The 25,866-nt window shown below is 37.0% G+C and overlaps 1 protein-coding gene across 4 annotated transcripts in view; it reads left to right on the top strand.

Annotated features, from left to right (window-relative positions):
* The window catches only part of LOC150091098 (mediator of RNA polymerase II transcription subunit 12-like protein), an 825,386-nt gene that overhangs the window by 476,705 nt on the left and 322,815 nt on the right, over positions 1–25,866 (top strand). For all 4 annotated transcript variants that reach the window (XM_090374287.1, XM_090374270.1, XM_090374279.1 and 1 more), the window contains one exon: positions 16,699–16,925. In XM_090374287.1, coding sequence (XP_090230413.1) covers positions 16,699–16,925 — 227 coding nt within the window. The remainder of the gene's footprint in view (positions 1–16,698; positions 16,926–25,866) is intronic.

Here is a 25,866-nt window from a genome sequence, read left to right as displayed (position 1 = left end):
GCAGCCCATTTTTTGGATCTAGACATTAATTTAAAAAATGGTATAGCCTCCATCAATTTGTACAACAAACGTGAAGCATTCAACTTTAGCATAATAAACTTTACACAATGGAATTCCAATATTTCCAAACAGGTACATGCTAATGTTATCCTAGCACAATGCATCAGAATAGCAACAATATGCAGCGACAAAACTACAGCTATTGATACATCAGAATATTATATAGTAAACTAACCAAAAATCTTTTTCCTATTGCATATCTGCGTCATCATACCAATAAAGCCCTTAACATATTAAGGCACAAGAAATTAATAGATATTAATATAAACAGCATTATTAACTTATAATTATTCCCATACGCATCAAGTATGTATATAGTGTAAATACAATACACTAGGCCTCTTTGGTGTCTTACGGTCTGGAAAACTTGTACCCACCGATTGGCCTGACATAGTATATTTACCTTGTAACTATCTTGTAATTATTTTTTAAACCTATCTTGATTTTTTTATTTAATTGTAACTTAAATGTACACAGTTACACTCTTAACACAACTGACGTAAATACTTTATATTTCTTATCTATCCCGGATGTTTGAGCAACTCCACCGCATAAGTAAATTACATAATATACAGACAACAAATTCGTCTAACACTAGGCGCCGCTAGCGTTCCTCCGGCTCAGTCTTTTCTGTCAACCCGTCCAGTAGCGGTAAGTTCTTGTCATTCGGACACTCCCTTCCTTCGGACACTCCCTTCCTTTGTCTTCACTGTCATAGCGGTCCACTTACTTCTGTAAGGTCATCCATGTTCTGTATGTAATACATTAGTAACACTCAATAGTTTTACATAACTTGTATTTTACTTATTCTAAATTTATATTCTAAATTATTTTTACCACGTGGCTTCTTACACGTGCTCTTTGACATACAGAACATGTCAGAAACAGAAGTAAGAGTATTGCTGTTCTTTTTCATAATTTTGGTGGATGACCTCTGACGAAGACACAAAAATTATGAAAAATACCGCAATGCTATTTCCACATTGGTCGTTGTTTTTTCAAAATTTACATTTTTTTAAAATTTTTTTTTTATATTGTTACATTCTTTTTATATCGTTACTCTTTTTCTTTTTTCCACCCTTTGTTCAACACATATATCGCTACCAGGATACACGGTATTTTCATTATTAGCACTAGTTAAATTCTATATTTAAATTCTACACACAACAATAAAAATAATCCATATTATCGCACTTCAAATCCGACTTCTCTATTTATTTTTAATTTTTATTATTCGTAATAATATTATCCTAAGCTTTATCCAGGTTGAGCTCACGCCGCCTAGAACAGCTTATATACACTTGTTATTTCTTTTTTCTACCTGATAATAATCCATATTATCGCACTTCAAATCCGACTTCTCTATTTATTTTTAATTTTTATTATTCGTAATAATTATATATATATATATATTTGAAATATCCTTTATCATATACTTTAAAATGCACTATAAAGTTAAGTTTTCACTTACAAATCAGTATATGATATGTAAGCAAAAGTGGTGTGATAAAAAATAGTTTGGGTACTGACTGTATTTTGAAATTGTGGTGTGCAGTTATTCAGACTTGTTGGGCTGCTTGTCATTCCACGTAATATCACATGAATGACTTGTTTATCTGTAGTCAGTTGAATTAGTGCATTTTGAATAGCAGGTGTTTTGTCGCATTTTAAGTAACAAATTTGCATCAAATTTTGCTTTTCAAATTAGGGAAATATGCAACAGAAACTCACAAAATGTTAAAAGCAACTTTTAGAGAAGATGCTGCACATAATTATAAGATTTCAGCGGTTTGAAAAGTTTAAAGAGGATTGCTTGTCCTAAAGATGATCTTCGCTTTGACATTCCTTCAATTTCAGAGACCAGTGATTCAGTTGCTTGTGTTTGTAATTTGATCAGGAATAATCAATGTTTAGCTATACACAGAGTTGCTAGTGAAATTTCTTATGGGACATGTCAGGCAATTTTAATACAAAATTTGGGATTGTGACATGTTTCAGCCAAGTGCCTTATATCCTCGCTAGTGATTACAGAGAGTGGAGATTCCTCACATATTGGGATCAGCCATCATTTTTTTTTTTTTTATGTGAAACCCAAACACGAGAGGTATTAGAACCTATAGTACTTAGTACCATGCTTGGATTGGATGTTGAGAAGACGAAAGAAGATATTTGTTGACATTCGACTTGAACTTCTGTATACTGTAATTTTCAGGAAATACATATGAAGCAAGGTTGTTCCAGAAAACGGCAGTTGAATGAATAAATGAGGAAGATGAAAAGTTGGTTCTGTGGGTTTGAAGTTGGACAGTAAATGGATGTTGGCTGGTGGCAGCATGTGTGCGGACTGTTTTGAAAGAGAGAGCGGGAATTATAGAAGCCAATTCAGAAGAACAGTGCCCGTGGAAGTATCTGTAGAAGAGGCATGCAGCAGAAACAGTGCGTCTATGAGAAAGCGAGTGGAGAGATTCTGTTAGAGATGAATCATTAATTAACCTAACTGCCCTCTTCTGAATGGAATCAAGAAGCCTGAGAGAGGTTTTCGGGGCGCCACCCAGATGTGGGAACAATATTCCATGGCAGGTCAGATTTGCGATTTATACAGAGTGAGCAGCTGTTTGGAAGAAAAGTAACGCCTAGAGCGAAAGAGAAAACCAAGTTTTTTAGATGCAGAGGAAGCAATATTTGTAATGTGCTTGTGCCAAGAGAGATTAGAAGTCAGGGTAATCCCCAAAAGAGATATATCATTTTGCCTAGAAATCGGAGTGTCACTAAAGATAAGCATAGGAGCAGAAGAATCCTTTTTGCAAGATATGACAAGACTGAGTTTTAGAAGGGTTGTAATCAACTAAGTTGTCTTTGCCCCACTGGAGAATTACCTGAAGATCGGCGTTTAAGGAATTGGTAGCAGATTTTCGAGAAGTTGAAGCTGATTGAGCAGGACAAGGTTTCTCAAAATGGAAAGTTGAATGCAATGTGCTATTATCGGCAAAACTATGGATAGGATTTCCAGTCAATGGAAGAAGGTCATTGATATACAAGAGAAAAAGAGTGGGGGAAAGAACTGAACCTTGGGGGACACCGGCATTAGTGGAGAAGTTAGAAGACAGAGAGCCATCTATCATCACCCTCAGTGAGCGATCAGAGAGAAAACTGGATAACCAATTACTAAAAACAGTTGGGAAACCATAAGATGGAAGCTTGTTTAGAAGACCTTCATGCCAAACACGATCAAAAGTCTTTGAGATGTCAAGAGCAACTACTTGTGTTTCACCGAACCTTTCCATTGAATTAGTCCATAAATGGGTAACATAAGTCAGAATAACACCAGTGGATCGACACTGACAGAATCCATACTGGCGATCATTGATCAGACGGAAGGTTTCTAGGTAGTTTAAGAGTTGGCAGTTAATTGATTTCTCCATTACTTTAGAAAGAGTAGAAGTAATTGCAGTGGGACGATAATTGGAAGGGAGGGATTTGTCACTGTTTTTAGGAACCGGCTGGATATGAGCAAATTTCCAAGCAGAAGGAAAAACACCTTTGGAATAAGAAAGTGAAAAAAGGCGGCAAAGAATAGGAGTAAGTTCAGGAGCACAGGTTTTGAGAACAAGTGGAGAAATACCATCAGGACCTGGAGCTTTCTTAGCATCAAGATTCATCAAAATCCTTCTGATATCCTTTTGACGGAAGACCACAGGAGGCATTGATTGGAGCGTGTTGGGAATGGTGGGAGGTGTTTTACCAAGATCATTAATACATGAGCTGGAAGAAAAATGGGATGCTAGCAGGTCAGCTTTATCCTTGGCTGAAGTGACAACAGAACCATCTGGTTTGGACAGAGGTGGGAGCAGAGATGGGCAAAAGTTGCGGCCAATAGCTTTGGCAAGAGACCAGAATGCTCGGCTACCATTAGGGCAAGAAGCAAGTTTTCTACTCTTAGCCTGTTCAAACTCTAGTTTGGACTGATTAATAACTGCTTTACAATTGTTGCGAGCTTTGGTGTAGGCAGAAAATGAAACTGAAGAATTAGAAACAAGCCAATTACAATATGCAACATTCTTTTCTTGGACAACCTTAGCACATTTATTGGAAAACCAAGGTTTAGATAAAGGATGAGATTTTAAAGTGGAGTGTGGGATAAAGGATTCCATTCCTCCAAGAATAATTTCACTAACACGATCTGAGCAAACGTTGACATCAGAAGTTTTGAAACAGTAATCCGACCAAGGAAAAGAAGAAAAAAAGTCTCGCAGGTCATCCCATTTTGCATTCTTGTAATGCTAACAACACGAAGTTGGGTATAGCCATGAGATTAAGGTTCCATTGGAGAAGAGACAATCACCAAGTTGTGATCTGAAGTGCCTAAAGGACCTCTCACTTCGACCGTGTACTTAGAAGGGCTGTTTGTGAGAAAAAGATCAAGCGTATTGGCTGTATGATTAAGATTGTCTGGTATTCTTGTAGGTAAATGAACAATCTGTGCTATGTCATTAGTAATTGCAAAAGCCTCAGCATCTCGACCTGCTGGGTCGGTGTGACTAGAAAACGGAAGCCAGCTGGAGTTGTGAACATTAAAATCACCAAGGAAAATTACCTCACTGTTAGGAAAGTTGGACTGGAGAAAGTCAAGTTGCAAAGAGAGGTTGTCAAGTTGCAAAGAGCTCCAAGTGATTAGTGGAGTTGAGAGAACGGTAGAGAGAACAGATGAATTTGACACAATGAGGTAGAGAGATTTTAAGCCAGAGAAGATTAAAGAGAGGAGATTCCAAATTGCCAAGTCTCTGACAGGGAATATCAGAATGGACATATGCACAAGTACCACCTTTGAGGTGAAAGGAATCATACAGCGAATAATTTGGACATCTGAGATGAGCAGTATTTGAATCAACCGATAACTGAGATTCTGTCAGAAAAAGTACATGGGGTTTGGCAGACTGCAAGTGGAAATGGACATCATTGAGATTAGAATCGAGACCACGTATATTTGTGAAATTAATTAGGAAGTCCTTGGGAGGTTTAGATCTTTTCGCAGATAAGCTTGCTCTATTAGTTTGACAATTCATGGTGTATTCAATAGTACGAAAAAGTGGGTGGAACATGCTGTATGAAGTAATATAATTTTTGGATATGGCGTACATGTGGTAAGAAGATACCCAGATCCTTGATCTAACGTGGCATCGACAATGCTCCCCGCATACACACTACTCAGACTCCCTCCAGTCACTGTGTGGCAGAGTAGAGGTAGCAAGATTATACACTAGCTGATCCGGAAGCCTCCTAGAGAGTTACCAATAGGTTTGGTCCAGTGTACTAACTAGCGGGCGGCCTGCGAACACTGTTTCGAAATGTAAGGAATATTGGATCTCACTATGACATGCATCATAACCTCAAAAGTCATCAATCATATTGAGGTGCCTCCATAGCCAGGTGGGAAGGAGCAGCAGTGCATAGCACATGCTTCTTGATTAGACAGGGGTTCGAGCCCGTCACCATCAAATACGGAGGATGTGGAAAGGTCAGGGAATGACCACCGCATATCCCGGAGCAATATGGCCTTAGTTGCTAATGGTCCTAAAAATCAAATAACCAACCAACCATCAATCATACTGCATGATGGAAGAGATAGGGAAGGGTTGACCGGAACTTAGCTCTAGAGACTAAGCATGGGTTCCACCACTTCAAGCCTCCAATAAGCAAAGTGGTGGTATTTCACCGGTTGATGAGAGTCATCTACCACCTAGTACTGCCTGGTAACATAGAGGGGCGGCGTTCCTCCATGTGGTGTGGGCGCCACACCTCGACCCCTGCTTACGTTGGTTCACACCTGGGTGGTCACCCACCATGTACTTGGTCATTGAGGTTATACCCAGGATTACTAACAGTCCCACCATCGTGAAGGTGCAAGCAGAGAATTTGGCTGTCACAGACCGTCCGGACTTCGCCGAAATTGGGTCCACTTGACTTGAGTGTCACCCGAATATCAGTTCCATCAGCGTTTTAGACTCCCAGGTAACAAATACAGCTTGTCTGGCATATCTGAGAGAATGTCCGTGACAACCTCAAGGACCAAATTTGCCATCATTACTGATGGCAAATCATGGGTGTATGGCTATGACCCATAAAAGCGACTTAGTCCCTCTCCTTGGAAGACTTTTATTTTCTCTAAGTCAAAAAAGCAAGGCAATCTTGATCAATGTGGAAGGTCATGCCTATATATTTTTGACTCTTGTTCATTTTGAATTAGTTGTTGAGTTGTGTGGCTGAACACAAAACCAAAATTACTACAAAACAGTTCAATGTTGATTGTGTGATGCCATTTGGAAAAAATTGTGACAATGTCCCCACACACTTGGTGCTTTACTGTTATTCTTTGCCCAACCGCAAGTTGAAAGCTCCTTTGAAAGGTAACTGATTTGCAACATTATTGTTATTATTAGTTATATGGTGCAAGGAAGCCTGAAGCTTATGCTGATAGGCGCCTCTGTAGCCAGGTGGGAAGGAGCAGCAGTGCATAGCACACGCTTCTTGATTAGACCGGGGTTCGAGCCCATCACCACCAAATACAGAGGATGCGGAAAGGTCAGGGAATGACCACCGCATATCCTGGAGCAATATGGCCTTAATTGCTAATGCTCCTAAAAACCAAATAACAACAACAGCATCTTATGCTGAAACAGTCAAAAAAAAAATTCTCAAGTTATCCTGAGAGAGAGAGAGAGAGAGAGAGAGAAGGTAATCACCAAGAAAATGATGATATCTAGCTCAGGACACTGGGTGTGCCAAGCCCATACTCACCAGATGTCAGCCCATGTGAGGATATTACTCAGGACATGATACAGGAACTATTAGAAATTCCTAAAAAAGCTATAAGGAATGTTTCCAGAAGGTGCAAAACATTGCAATCAGTGTATATGTTACTGTAAAAATCTGAAATCCATTACTACCAGTTCTTACTAGTAAAACAAAAAGCTGCTAATGCATTTGACTATTTTTTCCTTGTAAGAACCAGAAATCACTGCACCTGCTGGTCGAAAGTGAAATTCAAAGTGTAACTTATAGTATTTACTGAAATTTTTTAGTAAAAACTAGATCTTACTGCATAGCTTTTAGTAAAAACAAGTTCCTTCGAAATATTAGTTTGTGAAAACCACAAGAACACTGTAAATTATAATAGAGGGGAAGGTTAAACTTTAGAACAAGACTCTTATCCAATGGTCTTTGCAACAGCAAATGATAGCCAGAACTGTTATGCCACCTGCTTCATGCTTATTGGCTGATAATCACCACAATTTTGCATTAGAGTGAATGCCATTCTGTAAGCGAGTACAGCCAGCCGGAATTTAAGATCTTCACATGCGGCTAGGAAAAAGAGGTTAGGTTACTTTACACCATCAAATGCGGGATGGCTTCTTGTGAAAAATGGCATCTGCAATGTCTAGTATGCATCATTTTTTATGTTCAAAATTCGTCTTACAAATCTAGATTTCTCTTTTATAAATAGAGTGAAATTTCTTCATTTATAAAATGTTGAGAGTATTAATGTTAAGCGAAATAGTTACTGAATACTTAATAGCTTTTCTAGTTAGCTTTGTACCACTAGCTGCAGACCCATGTTTTAAAAACACAGAAATGTTACTACTTATTTTAAAACCTTTTAACTCATGGCTTAAGATTATGGGGCAAAATTATATGCAGTAAACTTTGTAAAATCTGCCACTATAAGAACTAGAATTCTTTAAAATCTCACACGTTTTACAAAAAAAAAAAGAACCCACAATTTATAATATGGAAATATTAAAACACTAATCCAATGCACTTGTGTCAATGATAACATTTGTCTTAACAATCCATGCAAAAAAAGTGACATTTCTTTCTTCATAAGATACTTGCAGGATTATCTTGTCGTAGAAGCTACTAGGCTTTTCATACAGACTAGCATTAGCATTAGCATTAGTAGAGGCATTTGATGCAAGAAAGCAAGCTTATGCAGCATCAGCCAAAAAAAAAAAAAAAAAAAACCACTTCCACTTCACCCCTCTGTTCGTTCAAAATACTTGTCCAGCTGAGCGTTAAACTTATTTAGGCTATCAACCTCCACCACAAGGGATGGAAGTCTGTTCCACCAACCAGCCACCCGCTGGCTAAAGGCAAATTTCCGCACGTCTATCCTACATCTGTCTTTCCTCAATTTGAATTTATGCCCTCTCAGGTGATTTTTCTGAGCTAGAGGAAGAATCCCATCAGCATTGAGCATGCTTAAACCATTCAAGGCTTTATACACCTCTATCAGATCACCTCGCTGGTGCCTAGTCTCCAGACACTGTAATTTGCAAAACTTAAGCCTCTCTTCGTAAGAGCACCCCTTTGTTCCATTCACTAATCTTGTTGCCCTTCTCTGTACTCGTTCCAGCAGCTCTACATCCTTCTTGAAATGAGGCCTCCAGACCTGTATACAGTACTCTAGGTGTGGCCTGACCATTGCCTTATACAATGGAATAATCACCTCCTTATCCCTGCTGGAAAAATTCCTGTATATCATTGACAATACTCCATGAGCTACTCTTGCAGCCCGTCTGCACTGCTCAGAGAACTTCATATCTGCCTGCACAACCATCCCCAAGTCCCTTTCATTCATTACCACTGTCAATGTAGTACCACAGAGTTGATACATTGCTCTGGGGTTGCTGTTTCCCATGTGTAGTACTTTACATTTGTCAATGTTAAACTTCATTTGCCACCTCTCAGCCCATCTGCTCAACCTTTCCAGATCCTGTTGCAGCAGCATAGTGTAAGTAGTGTCCTTGACAACCCTGCCAACCTTTGTATCGTCTGCAAACTTGGACATTAAGCTTGATATACCATCATCAATATCATTTATAAATACAGAAAACAATAATGGACCCAACACTGAGCCCTGAGGGACTCCACTAATAACATTAGTCCATGATGAGCAGTGTCCATTGATTACCACTCTCTGTCTTCTCCCCCTCAACCACCCCTTTATCCATAGCAGCAATTTGCCTCCAATGTCACACTGCTCCAATTTGTGTAGCAGTCTTCCATGTGCAACAGTATCAAAAGCCTTTCTAAGATCCAAGTATATAATATCAAAGTTATTCCCTGCATCCAGTTCTTTTGTGACTGCATCATAGTATCCAATCAATTTGGTCAGGCAAGACTTCCCCTTAACAAAACCATGCTGTGTCTGAGCTATAACTGAAGTCTTGTCTAAATGATCCTGCAGTGCTTCTTTAACCAGTGCCTCCATTAATTTTCCTGGAACAGAAGTTAAGCTCACAGGTCTATAATTACTTGTGTCAGCCTTTGATCCTCCTTTGTGAATTGGGGTCACATTTGCACATTTCCAGTCTATGGGTACCTCCCCTGAGTCCAAGGAAGCTCTCATAATTATGGCTAAGGGTTTGATTACTTTGTTTGCTGCCTCCTTTAATATAACTGGATAGATCCCATCCACCCCGGGTGCCTTTCTTGTGTTTATCTTCAACAGTTTCTCCTCCACTTTACTCCCAGTTATTTCAAGATTCTGTAGCTTACTGTTAGAGTTGAATACACCTCTGGCATTCCCCTTGCTGAAAAACTGCTCATGTGTGAATGTCGATGCAAAATATTCATTTAGTTTGTTAGCTACCTGAGCAGGATCATCAACAGTTGACCCATCAATATCAAGTGGACCAATCTGATTCATCCCCTTCCTTCTAGAGTTTACATAAGTAAAGAACTCTTTGCTGTTTTTCTTTGCATCCCTTGCCAAGGATTTCTCGTAATCTGCCTTCGCCTGCCTAACCTCCTTTGTAACTTGGTTGCATATCAACTTGTATCTATCATAGGCTTCTGTGTCATGTGTTAATTTGTAAGTATCCCATGCATTTTTCTTCTCTGCCATATGCCTCATTAGTTCATCTGACATCCATTTTGGCCTAAACCTTGAACAATATTTCTTAGTTGGTATGTAAAGCCTAGTAGCTTCCAAGATAATCTTTGAATGCTTCCCATTTTGAATTTGCTGTTGGTAACATCATCAGTTGGTCCCACTGTATAGAATTTAAATACTGTCTCAGTCCATCGTAGTCGCCTTTACGGAAGCAATAACCCTTCCCTTTACCCATAATGGTAGTTACCTCTTTGAGTAAATCCCACTTCAGTACATTGTGATCACTGCCACCTAGTGGTTCATTTATCTGCAGATTCTTAATGCATGAAGAATCACTGCTGATAATCAAATCAAGAGTATTACTCCCTCTAGTTGCCTGCCGAACATGCTGATGTAGAAAACAATCATCCAATAAATCCACAAAAGCCCTGCTAGTGCGTGAGTAACCAGCCCCCAAATACCAGTCAATATCTGGGAAATTAAAATCTCCCATTATAAGACTCTCTGATTTACTGGCCCACTCTATTTCCCTGTACAGTTCCTTATTATACTCATCAGAGTCATTAGGCCTATAGCACACTCCTACTCTCAATTTTGATCTATCTCCCAATGCTTATGTCACACCAAACTGACTCAACACTGCACTGTCCAGCGATGTCGACTGGCTTCACTTCCTTGGTTTTTATGTGTTTCTTAACTAATAGCATAACCCCTCCCCCCTTCCTATCCTGTCTATCCTTTCTGTAGACGTTGTACTCCCCAAATTGCAGTTCTGCATCCCTTGTATCTGTGTGACACCACGTCTCTGATATCCCAACAATATCTGCCTTTGATATTTTGAGACGCTTCTTGACTTGACAAGGGTTCGGGCCTGTGAACACAATACCTCAAATTCATCAAATTTATTTACTAAACTCCTAGCATTGGTGTACACACAAGTATACCTGCACCTGTTTCTATTCTTAGCTACCCTAACAAAGGTTTCTATTCTTAGCTACCCTAACAAATTCTAAGCTACCCTGACTAAGAAATATTGTTCAAGATTTAGGCCTAAATGGATGTCAGATGAACTAATTGGACATGTGGCAGAGAAGAAAAATGCATGGGATACATATAAATTAATGGGTGACATGGAAGCCTATCATAGATATACGCTGGTCTAACCAAATCACAAAGGAGGTCTAGGCAGGCAAAGGCAGATTACGAGAAATCTTTGGCAAAGGATGCAAAGAATATGTAAACTTCAGAAGGAAGGGGATGAATCAGATTGGTCCACTTGATATCGATGGTTCAACTGTTGATGATCCTGCTCAGGTAGCTGACAAACTAAATGAATATTTTGTATCTACGTTCACACATGAGGAGTTATTCAGGGAAGGGATTGCCAGAGGTGTATTAAACTCTGGCAGCAAGCCAGATAATCATGTAATAATTGAGAGGAGGAGAGATTGTTGAAGTGGAGGAGAAATTGTTGAAGATAAACATAAGAAAGGCACCTGGGGTGGATGGAATCTATCCAGTTATATTAAAGGAGGCAGCAAAGGAAGTAAGCAAACTCTTAGCCATAATTATGAGATCTTCCTTGGACTTAGGGGAGATACCTATGGACTGAAGATGTGCAAATGTGCCCCCCAATCCACAAAGGAAGATCAGAGGGTGACACAAGTAATTACAGATGTGTTAGTTTAACTTCTGTTCCAGGGAAATTAATGGCAGCATTGGTTAAAATAACATTGCAGGATCATCTAGACAAGACTTCAGTTATAGCTCTGACACGGCATGAGTTTGTTAAAGGGAAGTCTTGTCTGACCAATTTGATACTATGATGTAGTCACAAAGGAACTGGATGCAAAGAATAATTTTGATATCATATATTTGGATCTTAGAAAGGTTTTTGATACTGTTGCAGATGGAAAAGTGCTGCACAAATTGGAGCAGTGTGGCATTGGAGGCAGATTGCTGCTATGGATAAAGGGATGGTTGAGTGGGAAAACACAGAGAGCAGTAATCAATGGATGCTGCTCTTCATTAACTAATGTTATTAGTGGAGTACCCCAGGGTTCATTGTTGCGTCGATTGTCATTTTTCTGTATTTATTAATGATATTGATGATGGTATATCATCCTTAATGTCCAAGTTTGCAGACGATACGAAGGTTGTGAATGACACTAATGACAGAACACTGCTACAACAGGATCTAGAAAAGTTGAGCAGATGGGCTGAGAGGTGGCAAATGAAGTTTGACATTGACAAATGTAAAGTACTACATATGGGAAGCAGTAATCTCAGAGTAATGTATCAACTCTGTGGTACCACACTGACAGTGGTAGAGAATGAAAAGGACCTGGGGGTAATTGTGCAGGCAGATATGAAGTTTTCTAAGCAGTGCAGATGGTCTGCAAAAGTAGCTCATGGTGTCTTGTCAATGATATATAGGAATTTTTCTAGCAGGGATGAGGAGGTGCTTATCCCCTTGTATAAGGCAATGGTCAGACCACACCTTGAGTACTGTACACAGGTCTGGAGGCCTCATTTTAAGAAGGATGTAGAGCTGTTGGAATGAGTACAGAGAAGGGCAACAAGATTATTGATGGAATAAAGGGTTGCTCTTATGAAGAAAGGTTTAAGTTTTGCAAATTACAGTGTCTGGAGACTAGGCACCCTCAAGGTGATCTGATTGAGACGTATAAAGCCTTGAATCGTTTGAGCATGCTCAATTCTGATGGGATTCTTTCTCTTGCTCAGAATAATCGCCTGAAAGGGTATAATTTCAAATTGAGGAAAGACATTTGTAGGGTAGATGTGTGGAATTTTGCCTTTAGCCAGTGGGTGGTTGATTGCTGGAACAAACTTCCATCTGTCATTGTAGAAGTTGATAGCTTAAATAGATTCAAGATGAACTAGATAAATATTTGGAGCGAGTGGATGGATGAAATGAGAAGGGTGTGTTTTTTTTTTTTTTTGGCTTATGCTATATAAGCTTGCTTTCTTGCATCATATGCCTTTGCTAATGCTTTCTTTTATTTTGTGCACAACATGATTTAAACTGTACAGGTAGTGCAATGGTCTTAATTCACATAAAAATAAACTGGTATTGCACTACTCTTAAGCAGATGGTCTCTATAAAAGGTTGACTAGCCATCTGTTTAAAAGTTGAGACTGTTTGGACAGCCTCTTTCAGGACTAACTGGTCTCTCATCAGAAGCAGGTGGTCTCTAGTAACAATACAAAGACAGGTGTAAAGAATTGTTCTGTGTTTCACTGGCGCCTCCATAGCCAGGTTGGCAGGAGCAGCAGTGCGTAGCACACGCTTCTTGACTTGACAAGGGTTCGGGCCTGTGAACACGAAATACGGAGGATGCGGGAAGGCCAGGGAATGATCACCGCATATCCCCGGAGCAATATGGCCTTAGTTGCTAATGCTCCTAAAAACCAAAATAACAACCATGTTTCACCTGTATATGAAATCAGTTTTAAAAGTTCTAATATAGCTAAAACTATCTGTTGAAAGTAGTGCAGTACCAGGGGCAGCTAGTTACAAAGGCAACTTTGTTCTGCTGTGAGCATTGTTCGTGTGGCTGAAATCCTGTTTCCTACAAAAAAACAAAGAAAAGATAGTCATTATAGATGTTTACAGATATAACTAAGTTCAGTTGTTTGTGCTTAATATTTATTGAAATGTGCTCCTCTGAAACTGTTCAGTCACTAGGTATACCTCTATAATCCAGAAAATTTTAAAATCTGGAACCCTCAGTCCCCGATAAGCTGGATTTTAAAGAGTTTAATGTATTTTTTTTTTGTATTTTGAAATGTACATAGGTAACATAGCAAATAGCATCACTTCTCTCTTACACTGTGTTTTATGACCTGGATTTAATTCCTGTTGGTGTCTTAAGTTTAGAAATACCTATTTTCAGGTCAGAGAAACTTTATGGTGTTTTCTACACTGTAGCTGAATTATTCAGTTTTGCACTAGGATTACTTTTTTTTTTTTTTTTTTTTTTGCCCCTCTTTTCATCTCCCAGAAATTCATGTTTTTTATCCTGTAAATCGTGCAGTCAGGCCATAGGACATGTGCAGTTTATATTCACTGTATACTCATATGTGATTTATATACATGATACCTCTTGGCCCTGGTTGCCACATCTAAATTATTTCTGTGCATGCATAGTTCAAAATAAAAACTGCACTCATTTTATTCAACATTTCCCCTTGTCTGGTATATTCATATAACTCATTTGAGCTGGACAAGCATTTGGAATGAATGGAGGGGTGAATGGGAAGTTTTTTTTTTTTTTTTTTTTTTTGGGCTGATGCTGCATAAGCTTGCTTTCTTGCATTGTATGCCTCTACTAATGCTAATGCCCATAACCTTTTTTTTAACTTTTCTTTCTTCTGCAGTTGCTTACTTTTTAAACACAATGTACTCAAAAGGAAATTTAAACTGTGACAAACCATTTAGTAATTTCTTTCAAGTACATGAATGGTGTCCAGACTGTAAGCAAAGAATGTTAATTTTGGAAGTTACATTAAAAATTGAAGCCATTTGAGAAGAATTTGTAGAGAAATAAAGCGGTGAACATTGTACTTCTTCAAACAGGCCTACCATTAAAATGCTTATATGAAAGTTTAAGAAACTTGGAAGTGCTACAGATGATTCATTGCATACACTTATGTGAAGGGGCATAATGGTTGCCACCCTGAACATTTTCTGTAATGTGCATAAAGCATGTATTAGTTTTCCAGGGTTGCATTTCTTTTTGAACTGAGTAATATCATTATATCTTTATAGTTATGCATTTAAATTGTTTTTTTTTTTTTTTTTTTTTTTTTAATTTGAAACCTCATACCTGTAAACAGTTTTTATTAGAATTTGTTACCAATTTAGATGGCCACTGTTTTTTATTATTTGTAATGATAACTTACATACTGTTTATAGGCAGATTTCTCTGTTGTATTCTCTGTGTATCCTTAAGAAATTTGGATTTCAACAGATTTATCTTATATGAGCAGAAATAGGAATTAGTGATGAATTTCTGAAAAGTCATATTACATGGTCTCAGTTTTTTTTAGTAAAGCACGTGATACAGTGTGGCTTTGAGGCCTTCTCCAATGCATTCATAATGTTGGACTGCAAGGGTGCCAACTGATTTTTATACAAAATTTTATGGAAACTTGAACTTTAGTTCAAAATGTAAACTTCTCTCTATGAAATCTACAAACAAGGAGTCTTCTCATCTTAATTATTTGTTCAGTATTTCAGCAGATCTAGTCAAGCACAAAATATATGTACAGTATATGCAACTGCAATGTGTGTGTGTGTGTTAAATATACCGTATTTGTTGGCTTATAAGATGCCCTTTTTTTTCATATTGATACCTTAAAAAATCAACTTGCATCTTAGATGCAGTTAACAGATAGACAACTACTATACGTTAATACACTTTTCAGTAATTACCAGGCTGTTGTTGGATAAACCGGTGAATTCCAGTTATACATTTAAGCCCTAATCAATGGCAGGTGCATCAAAAAGGCAAAATTATACTATTGGATTTTAAGCTAAAAGTAGTAGAATGTGCCAAGGAACACAGGAACAGAGCAGCAGAATGAAATTTCGGACCACTGCCTACTGAGAAGATGATTCGTCAGTGGAGGAAGCAGGAAGTTTTATTAAAAAAAAAACTGACAAAACAATGCACAACCTTTGTGAAATTCCACCTAAATATCCATATTTGGAAGAAAACTTGTATAGTTGGATAATGGAACTTAGAGACGTGGGTATTGCAGTCAGTACTAAAATGATAATAATAGAAGCATGGAAATGAACAGCTGCTATTGGGATACACAACTGAATCTTGGTGTTATTGCTTCATGAAAAGAAACTGATTAAGTTTTTTATAGCTGTTAGATGTCAGCATCAATAAGCCATTCAAGAATAATGTGTGGGAGCAATGGAATAAATGAATGATATAGGGGAACCATGAACACCTGTGGGAAAGATGAAATGTCCATCAATAGCACAAGTGTATGAATGTGTTCCGAATTCATGGCATGATGTTAAGACTGAAATTGTGGTGAAGTCCTTTAAAAATGTGGTATAAGTAATGCAATGAAGATCATTTATTGTATGAGAGTGACAGTGATATTAGTGAAGGGGACAGTGATATTAGTGAAGGGGATAATGATGATCAAGTCAGTAATGAATCTGAAGTTGAATAATACTAAAATAATAAGAGTTAATCCTATACTTTATTGATTGGCTTTTGGGTTTTATTTTTATTGAATTTAAAATTTCCATTGTATTAACAATAAATTTTCTTTAAAAGTATATATATATATTTTTTTTTTATTAAATTTGCTGTTCCATAATGTGTTTTATAAGCCAAGAAATACGGTAATTAACAAATAGGCTACGTTAAACATTTCACAATTTCAGCATGCAAGACTGTGTTCACTTCTGTACAATATGGAATAATCTCTGCCTGGACCCTGAATTCACACTGGATAGACACAGAATATCAACTGTTTACTAACAGAGTACAAAATTCTTTAATCTTCTTAACTCACAGTTTATTGTTAGAGCAAGTTACTGCACTTTTTTCTGTGATGCAGCTGTAAAATTTAAAATCCATCGTTTACTAATCAGCTGTAAGCATTTTGACATACTATAACATTTGTGCTATTTTTAAATGCAGGTTGTTCTCTTTTCTTACAAGACAGATTATTTAATTTTTTTCGACTTTCAGAATTTGGATTTATGGACACTCAGGGTTTCTTGGTTGGAATTGCAGTTAATGTATAAGCAGTGTGTTCAGACACCACAGGATGTTAATCAGTGGCTTGATAATGTTGCGAAAGCAACTATAGATGTCTTCCAACTAACAAGTGAAGATAGTTCTCAAATTATTGCTAAGTCTGCACTGGGTGGTGTAGGTGATACATTTTGTAGCAGTAAAGGAATATTGAATATCAAGTAAGATCTGTACTTTTTTTCTTGGTGAAAAACTGAGTTATTAATATATTCTTCTTTTTAAACCAGTATCCATTTTGGTTGTCATTTGTGTAAATTGAAACAATATCACAAAGGAAAATGCTCGCTTTGCTTTCAAGAAAAATAATGTAGTGTGAGAGTTTACAAAAGGTTACTTACAATAGAAATACAGCAGAAACTTGATTATTCTTGCTAATGTTTATATAAATCTCTATGTGTACAGTACAGGCTTATATAATCAATTACAAAAGAAATTAATCAATTTATTTACAGGAAATGCAAGCATTTGCAGGAAATCTATTCAGTGCTGTACTAGGTACCCATACTTACAAGAAAAATTTATCTGCATATGTAACTTGACTTTTATATTTTTTGAGGAAAAAACAGAAGATAGAATTAATTTACAGGGAATAATCTGATATTAGTTCCCCCTCCCTTCTGTTGAAAATGTTTTCATATATATTGATTCTTATTTTATGTATATAAAACACTTTACAGACCTTTTCATTATAAAATAATATCAATGAAACACAGTTTGGTTAATATTTTATAATGGAAAGAACCATACAGAGTAGAATAACAGTCATTTCAGCAATATAAATTACAGAGGTGTAGGGAGAAGTTCACATATTTTCAGACCTACAATATATTTATTTTATAAATACAAATAAATACTTTAATTCCCCTTGTGGTAAGCTGGAATTCAACAATTCAATCGTTTCTAAGAAATAAAATAAATACTGATAATTCTAAAGCAAAAAAACTAAACAACATAAAGAAAAAAAAAAAAAGTCCTGTATGGTTAATCAAATGCATTGGTGATCAAAGCATGGATAATTATGGTTACCTTGCATAGAAAATCCAGATGTATTTCTTTTCATGCATTCTGCAGCCATCTTAAGCAGAACTTATGTGACTGAAGAAATAAGAACAAAGGAAACTAGATATAACTGTGTGAACCATAGGCATGGTTTTCGGCCACTGTGTGACAAGTAAAACATAGCGAAATAATTTGAAGCTTTATTTTTTACTTTTCATAGGAAGTCTGACTAATTTTTAGACAAAGCATGGTATTCTGATGAGGTACACTCTACTCCTGAAATCGCAAACAGTTTGGAACTAGCTGGGATTACAAGACTGATGGTTTCCATGATTGGTATTCTACTACTTTCCATGCTGAGGTAAATGATCTTTTCTGGGTTGGAGAAGGTAGAGTCCATCAATATTGACAATGTTGTTGAAAGAAAAAACAGTTTGTCAGGTCAAAGAAGGGCTTTTGCGATAATGGAACATGTGGTCAACTTTCAGTCCTAGTGTTGAGGAAGAGGAACATTCACTTCCCTGTTTCTTTTTTTTTAATATACATATGTAAATGAACACACACACACACACACTAGTTGATTTGTTATGATATTTTGTATATAGCTAAACCTTGTTGCATGTAATTTATGGACCAAGGACACTGTTAAAGCAGTTAAACCTAACAACCATAATGAATATATAGTTGTAATATAAAAGGTTAAGTATATAGTTGAGAAAGTATAGCCCTCTGCCTGAATTTATGGAGTACACATAAAAAAAAAATATATATATATATAAATATCACTTCACTCCCTTGCCTTATACCATTTGTTTGTGTTATCTTCTAATTTTACATTCTTATACAAATTCTCCCAAATCTTTACTAAATTGCGTCATTTATTAATTCTCACTTATAACCACCTGGTATTACATCTAAGTTACACTGTAAGCAGTTATTTTAATTTTATTACCATTTTAATATCTTAATTTACTTTAATTTCTTATGTTTTACAACATACACTGCATTGGGACTACCTTGCCCATATTTTTGTGGAAGTTCTACTGCTTTACCCTTCTATTTGCTCTCACTTGTTTTTATATTTTTAAAATTCCTTTTCTTCCACATATATGGATAAGTAAAGAAATGCAATTTTTGATACATGATGGGATGTAGTCTCCTGAAGAAATTCCAGATTACATATCAATATTTATTTTTAGCTAGCATCAGGTTTTAATTTTGTAATTTTTCTCCTCCTTTCTTGGACTTATAACCAAAGTATCCCACCCTTATCTGGTGCTTGATATTAATTCATATATAAATCTAATCATTTTTGCTTTACAGTTCCCTTCTCTTTAATTGGCTATGCAATTCAGCCTATAATTTTGTTTAATTCATTATGTCATGTAGGATATTCACATTCTTTCTCACACCTTCAGTATCTCCAATTTCTGCTATCCTTCTCATATTAGTTTTGGAATTTTGTGTAATTTATGCCTCCATCTTTGCACTTTTCAATAGATTTATTACTTCTACTTTCTCTTTCTCTCTCTCTCTCTCTCTCTCTCTCTCTCTCTCTCTCTCTCTCTCTCTCTCACACACACACACACACACACACACACACAGGGTTATGCCACCCAAAATCTCGACAGCCAAAACCTTGACATACCAATTGTATTTAAAAGAAAAAACAAAGTTAAAGTCCATATCTCGGAAACTGTTTGTGATAAAACAAATTCTTCATGTAATCAAAATGGCCGCTAAAAACATTAAAATTTTATTTGAACATATGGAACATGTACATTACAGTTATGCAAACAGTATATGATAATGTTAATATTTTTTGTTATATTAATGGGAGATACATTGTGTGCAATACTTCAAAGGTAATCCATCACAGATCTATTTTCACGATCATTCACAATCGTCATTATTCTTGTTTCTCTCTCGACTGTTGCCTTCTTGTGTTTTGGACAGTATTTGCCACAAAGTATGCATTCAGCCTTGCTATCAACCTGATGCTGTTCTTACTGAAATTCCTTGATGATCCTATATACACCAATATGTGCTCGTCAATGGCAAGCCTCAACACTGTTTTGAGTGCGTGAAATTTCCAGTTGAATAGACTTGTACATGGGCCATAATGGTGGAGTGCAAATTACCATACCATTATGCATATACCTTCTAATTCTTTTACATATATACAGTTCTTTTTCTAATTCTTTTACATATATACAATTCTTTTTCTAATTCTTTTACATATATACAATTCTTTTTCTAATTCTTTTACTTATATACAATTCTTTTTCTAATTCTTTTACATATATACAATTCTTTTTCTAATTCTTTTACATATATACATTACAATTGTCTTCAAACCACTCTATCACATCACTAGCTTCCCTTGGCTTCAGAACATTAAATGCTTGTGGTATCTCACACCAGAAGGAATAAATGCCAAGGCACACAAATGTCGAAGCAGCAAATTAATTTCTTCATTGGTGCTGTACTGAGATGCCAGCCCACTTGCTTGAATTTTTCTCCAAAGACATTGTCCCAGGTGGAAAAATCAGACCTTATTAGACACATTAGGGAACTCGCCTTTGCAGGCATTTATTGCAGCTAATTCCAGGTCCATTAATATGGCCTGTGGTCTTAATTAAATTTAATTTTCTTCAGCAAAGTCAATCATATCTTGAAACAAACATTTATAATTTTCTTAACTCTTATTTGTCATCAACGCATAAACTAAGGAAAGAATTCATTACTGATGGGTGCATGATTGTATATAATTAATAAAAAAAAAATTGTGGGCATGGTTTTAAATGTACCATCCATAACCCAATATTGAGCACATGGTAGGTATTGAATATTTACTTTTGTTGTAAATAGAAGAATTCTTTCCTCTCCCACTGCAGAATCTTTAACAAGAAATCCCATTTTCTTATTATAATAATACAGGTGGTGCAATTCGACGAATTGCGAGACTGCAATTCAACAGTCTCGCAATTCGACGTACCACTATTCGACAGTCGGATTTTGCGGGCCGGCGCAAACGCTACATGATATTGCACGATAGAATTCTTTGCTTTTTATACCTACATAGCTGTATTTAACGTTACTAAATAGCGCTAAATAGTGACAGTTGCTTCATACATTTTAACCAATGGTATTAAAGAGTGGGAGTAACATTTAACCAATGATAGTAAAGCAGGAACAGATCCTACAATCTTTCAGCTACGTTAGCTGCCCTCAAAGATAGCTACAGGTATGCTGTCAGTTTTTCCTCAGTTATGAGACAACATTATCTCGTTAATAATCGTAGTCTGAGTTCACATTTGCTCGAGTTGTTTGTGCTGATTTATAATTCTGCATTTCTCATAAAGTAAAAAAATTTGTGCTTTGGCAGTTATTTATTTTTTGAGTGAAATTTGATAATGGGTCCAAAGAGAAGTGAACAGCGGAATAATTCAGGAAAGAAACACACTTGGTTGAGCATAGAAATAAGAAAGAAATTATAGATAAAGTGCAGAAAGGTAGAACAATTACAGATGTAGCTCAAGAGTATGGCGTCCCTAGGTCAACCGTGGCAACTTTTTGGCAACAAAGAGACAAGATTATAAGTGCTAGGGTGTTTGCTGGAGCAATGAAAATTTCTGACAGAAACAGATCTTTAATCAGTGAAGAAATGGAAAAGCTGCTTCTTACCTGGATTAGAGAAAGACAGATGAAAGGAGATCCATTAACTCAGGCAGTGATCTATGAGAAGGCTAGGTTAATTTTTGAAGAATTGCAGAAGAAAATTCCAGGACGTATCTCAGATCAAACTGATGAATTCAAGGCAAGTCGTGGGTGGTTTCAAAGATTCAAAGGTAGAACAGGTATCCATAGTGTTCTCAGACATGGGGAAGCAGCTAGTGCAGATAAAAAGGCTGCAGAAGAGTTTGTGAAAAAATTTGAAGATTTAATCATGAAGGAAGGTTACTTGCAGCAGCAAATTTTTAACGGGGATGAAACTGGGTTATTTTGGAAGCACTTACCAAATCGAACATACATCACGCAAGAAGAAGTGATGCTCCCAGGACATAAGCCTATGAAAGATAGGCTTACCTTGTTATTGGCAGCAAATGCAAGCGGAGACTTTAAAATAAAGCCACTTCTTGTTTACCACTCTAAAAATCCTCGCTGCTTTGGGAAGAAAATCATCAAGTCCAAACTGGCAGTGATATGGAGATCCAATGCGAAAGCCTGGGTAGACCAGAAAGTCTTCAAAGATTGGATTTTCGAGGAGTTTGCCCCGAGCGTAAAAAAATTCCTCATTGACAACAATTTATCTTTAAAAGCACTGCTGATTCTTGACAATGCTAGTGCTCACCCCAAGACTTGGCAAACATTCTTGAAATTGACTTTGATTTCATCAAAGTCCAGTTTTTGCCTCCAAACACCACATCACTGATCCAACCCATGGATCAAGAATTAATTGCCTGTTTTAAAAAACTTTACACCAAGGCTTTGTTTTCACAGCTTTTCGACGTGACTCATTCTTCTGATAAGACACTGAAGGAGTTCTGGAAGACTGAGTTCAATATTATTCATGCCATTTCCTTTATTAAAATTGCCTGGGAGGGAGTGACACAGAGGACCCTTCGTGCATTATGGAAGAAACTCGTTCCTTCCTTTTTTCGGGATGACAACAGTGCAGTCCAAGCCGCTGAAGAATCAGAAGCAACTGCAGCCATGCGAGAAATCATTTTGACGGCGGAGAACCTCGACATAGGAGAAATTGATGAGGCTGATGTGGAAGAGCTTGTGGAGGATCACGATGACGAACCAACCGTGGAAGAACTCAAAACACTCAGCGAACAGGAAGCAAAAGAGAGAGAAAAGGAAATTTCACTTGAAGAAGAAGACATCGAAAAAGGCCCGATGCCAACAGCTGCCATTAAAGAAATTTTATTCCATTGGGAGAAGGTGCAGTCTGCTTGCTTAAAATGGCACCCCAACACCGCTGTTGTAACTAGAATGACAGACTTGTTTAACAACACTACTATGCATCACTTCAAAGCTATCTTGAAAAAGAGGGAGAGACAGTCCACCCTTGATCAATTCCTCATCCCCATTCAAGCCAAGAGGAGAAGAGAAAGGGTAGAACAAGATAAATAAAACATCCTTCCAACATCTAAGGCTCAATGAAATGTATGTACTCATTATGTATTTTGTAATTTCGTTTGTTATATGGTAGAATATAGTAAAGTCAATAATACTGTGTATTTCTCTCCGACAACGAATTAATCAATTTGCCATAAACTTATATGGAAAATATTGACCCGCAATTCGACTCTAATTCGGCGACGGATTATAGTCAAATTGCGAGGCACCACTGTAATAATATGAAGAAAATGGGATATTTTTTCCTGCTATCCCTTTCAAAATATCCTGCCGGCACCTATGGTCATGCCTAATGTACTTGTGAAAGAAATTGATGAAAGTACAGCTAATAATAAATGCCTGTATAATTACAGTTTTACTTATGCTAATGATATTATGACAAATGTTATGTTAGCCGGGTGGGTAAAGTGCCTGCCTAGCAACCCAAAGGTCGCGGGTTTGAATCCAGCCTCGGGCTTGGATCAAAGTACTGCAAAAACCTTGGGAGGTGCATTATGGCCACAGAAGCCGATGTGCCAACAACTACCCAAAAAAAAAAAAAAAAGACAAATGTTATGCAGCTGCCAAAATACATTACTCTAAATTTTAATATTCTTAAAGTATTCTTATTTCAAGTTTTTTTTATCTTTAGCATTTCAATGCTATACCTATAATTATTACTCAAATTCCCTATGCAAATACCAAAATTCTACTTAAAAAAAAAAAAAAAAAAAAACCTGTTTGTTTCTGAAGAAAACGATCTTAAAATTGAGAGCTATTGCCATTAAAATATTTGTTATTTTTATATTCTTTCTACAAAATTAATCTAATAAGGTAAATTTTTACTTACTAAAAAAACTAATAAATATATAAAATTATATTCATATATTTTTACAATATAGTTGATACTGTCGGGATTTTGGGCCATACGTGATTCAGGAGCAATAGTAAATATTTTGGGAGTTATAGTATCGATTATTCTGAGTAAAAAAGTTCATATAAACATGTGTCCAATTCTCAGTGGATATGGAGATACAGCTGTTTGAAACTGGCATGCACAGCTTCCTGAATCAGATGTGACCACGAAGCAGTCATAACCTGCCGCTGTTTGGTGTTAAAAGTGTTGTTAAGAATTCCGCACATCTTCACACATGCTGATATATGCCGATATAGTGTTTGTCTGTGGTTTTTTGGGTGGAAGTGCTACTGCTGCTTGTAGAGAATACTGTCGACGGTTTCCTAACTGCAGAATACCAGATTGAAGAGCGTTTACTGGTGTTTACACCAAATTGTATGAGACTGGTACAGTTCCCAGTGCTCATATTTCTCCTTAATGTGCAAATGAACAAAATGTGGATTAAATAGAACACATTCCTCAGTTGGTAGAATGTAGTCCTACTGTTAGCACACAAAGAATTTCTGCACGTAGCAGTGTTACACAGACAAGAGTATGGTGAACATTACGTGAGAACAGCTTGTATCCATTTCACATATAGCAGGTGCAACACCTTCTACCATGAGACAAAGCCCAGCAAATGGAATTTTGTTGGTGGGTAAATGCTAATCACCGATTAATTCAATTAATACTGTTCAGCGATGAAGCTACTTTTACCCGTGACGGTATCTACAACATCCATAACTCTCATAGGTGGTCAGATGAAAATCCACATGCCACTCTAGAAACAAATTTTCAATATCGCTTCTCTGTAAACGTGTAGTGCGGTTTCATCGACAATCAGTTGATTGGGCCTGTTGTGTTACACAATCATCTAACTGAGCCCATTTACCTAGAATTTCTGAAAAACAAACTTCCATTACTATTGGAGGATGTTCATTTGGCTACAAGGATTGGTATGTACTTTCAGCGACGGAGCTCCTGTAAATTATACCCATCTTGTTATACAATATCTAAATCTAACTTTTCCTGTGGCTTGATCCTGATGGATCAGCCACAGTGGTCCCATTCATTTGCCACCAAGGTTTCCAGACCTCACTCCGTTAGATATGGGGATGGATGAAAAGTGTAGTATACAAAGAAAAGGTGAATACAAGAGACGAATTGCTTGCTCGCATTTTGAATATTACTGCCCTTATAAAGGAACAAGATTACCTCAGAACAACATGTCATATTACCACAAGAGTTGCAAAGTGCATTGAGGTTGGCAGTGGGATTTTCGAACATTTATTGTGAACTGTAAAAAATTTGTCAATTATTTGTGTTTCGTATCATTCAAAAAGTCAATAAATACAAACAATATGTCATTTATCGTTTTTTAATACCTCTTATAATGGCTTTGTGCATGAAACAGCGGTATCTCTGTATCCATTGAGAATTGAACACATGTTTATATGAGCTTTTTTAATCGATACTATAACCTCCCAAAATATTTACCATTCTTCCTGAATCACCCCGTATATATGGTTGTAATATTTATAATAGGATAAGTATATAGCTGAGTTTGAATTTCTTATATACAGGGTGTCTCAAAAATATTGGTACAAACGTTTAGGGGAGGTAGGTAACATCTAAAGGAATGTGATTTGCATAGGAATCCATAACCGGAAACGTCACCATAAGTCATTTTTACAAGGCATTTTTCATCAGTTCGCGAGAGGGAAAATTTCTGTTTTACTCATTCAAGCAGTAGTTGCTGCACGGAGAGCATGCATCAATATATGAACCGTGAGCTGGCATCCATGCACCTAGTGTATGGATTAGCAGAAGGCAATGGACAAGCTACTCAACGAATTTATGGAGAACGCTTCCCAGACAGATATGTACCAGACCACCGTTTGTTTGCACATGTGCATCAAAATTTGTGCGATTATGGGTCATTTAGAGGTAACAGGAGTACTGCGGGCAGACCACATTCGACGCGAACTCCCGCCACAGAAGAAAGTGTGTTGAATGCCGTCCAGAATAATCCTACTACCAGCACACGTGCCGTTACCTCTGCCTTAGGAGTGTCTCGCTGC

This window comes from Mastigoproctus giganteus, chromosome 1 (assembly GCF_048544385.1).
Source record: "Mastigoproctus giganteus isolate SK-2022 chromosome 1, ASM4854438v1, whole genome shotgun sequence".
In the NCBI taxonomy this organism is placed as follows: domain Eukaryota; kingdom Metazoa; phylum Arthropoda; class Arachnida; order Uropygi; family Thelyphonidae; genus Mastigoproctus; species Mastigoproctus giganteus.
This window is presented reverse-complemented; position numbering and strand designations above follow the sequence as displayed.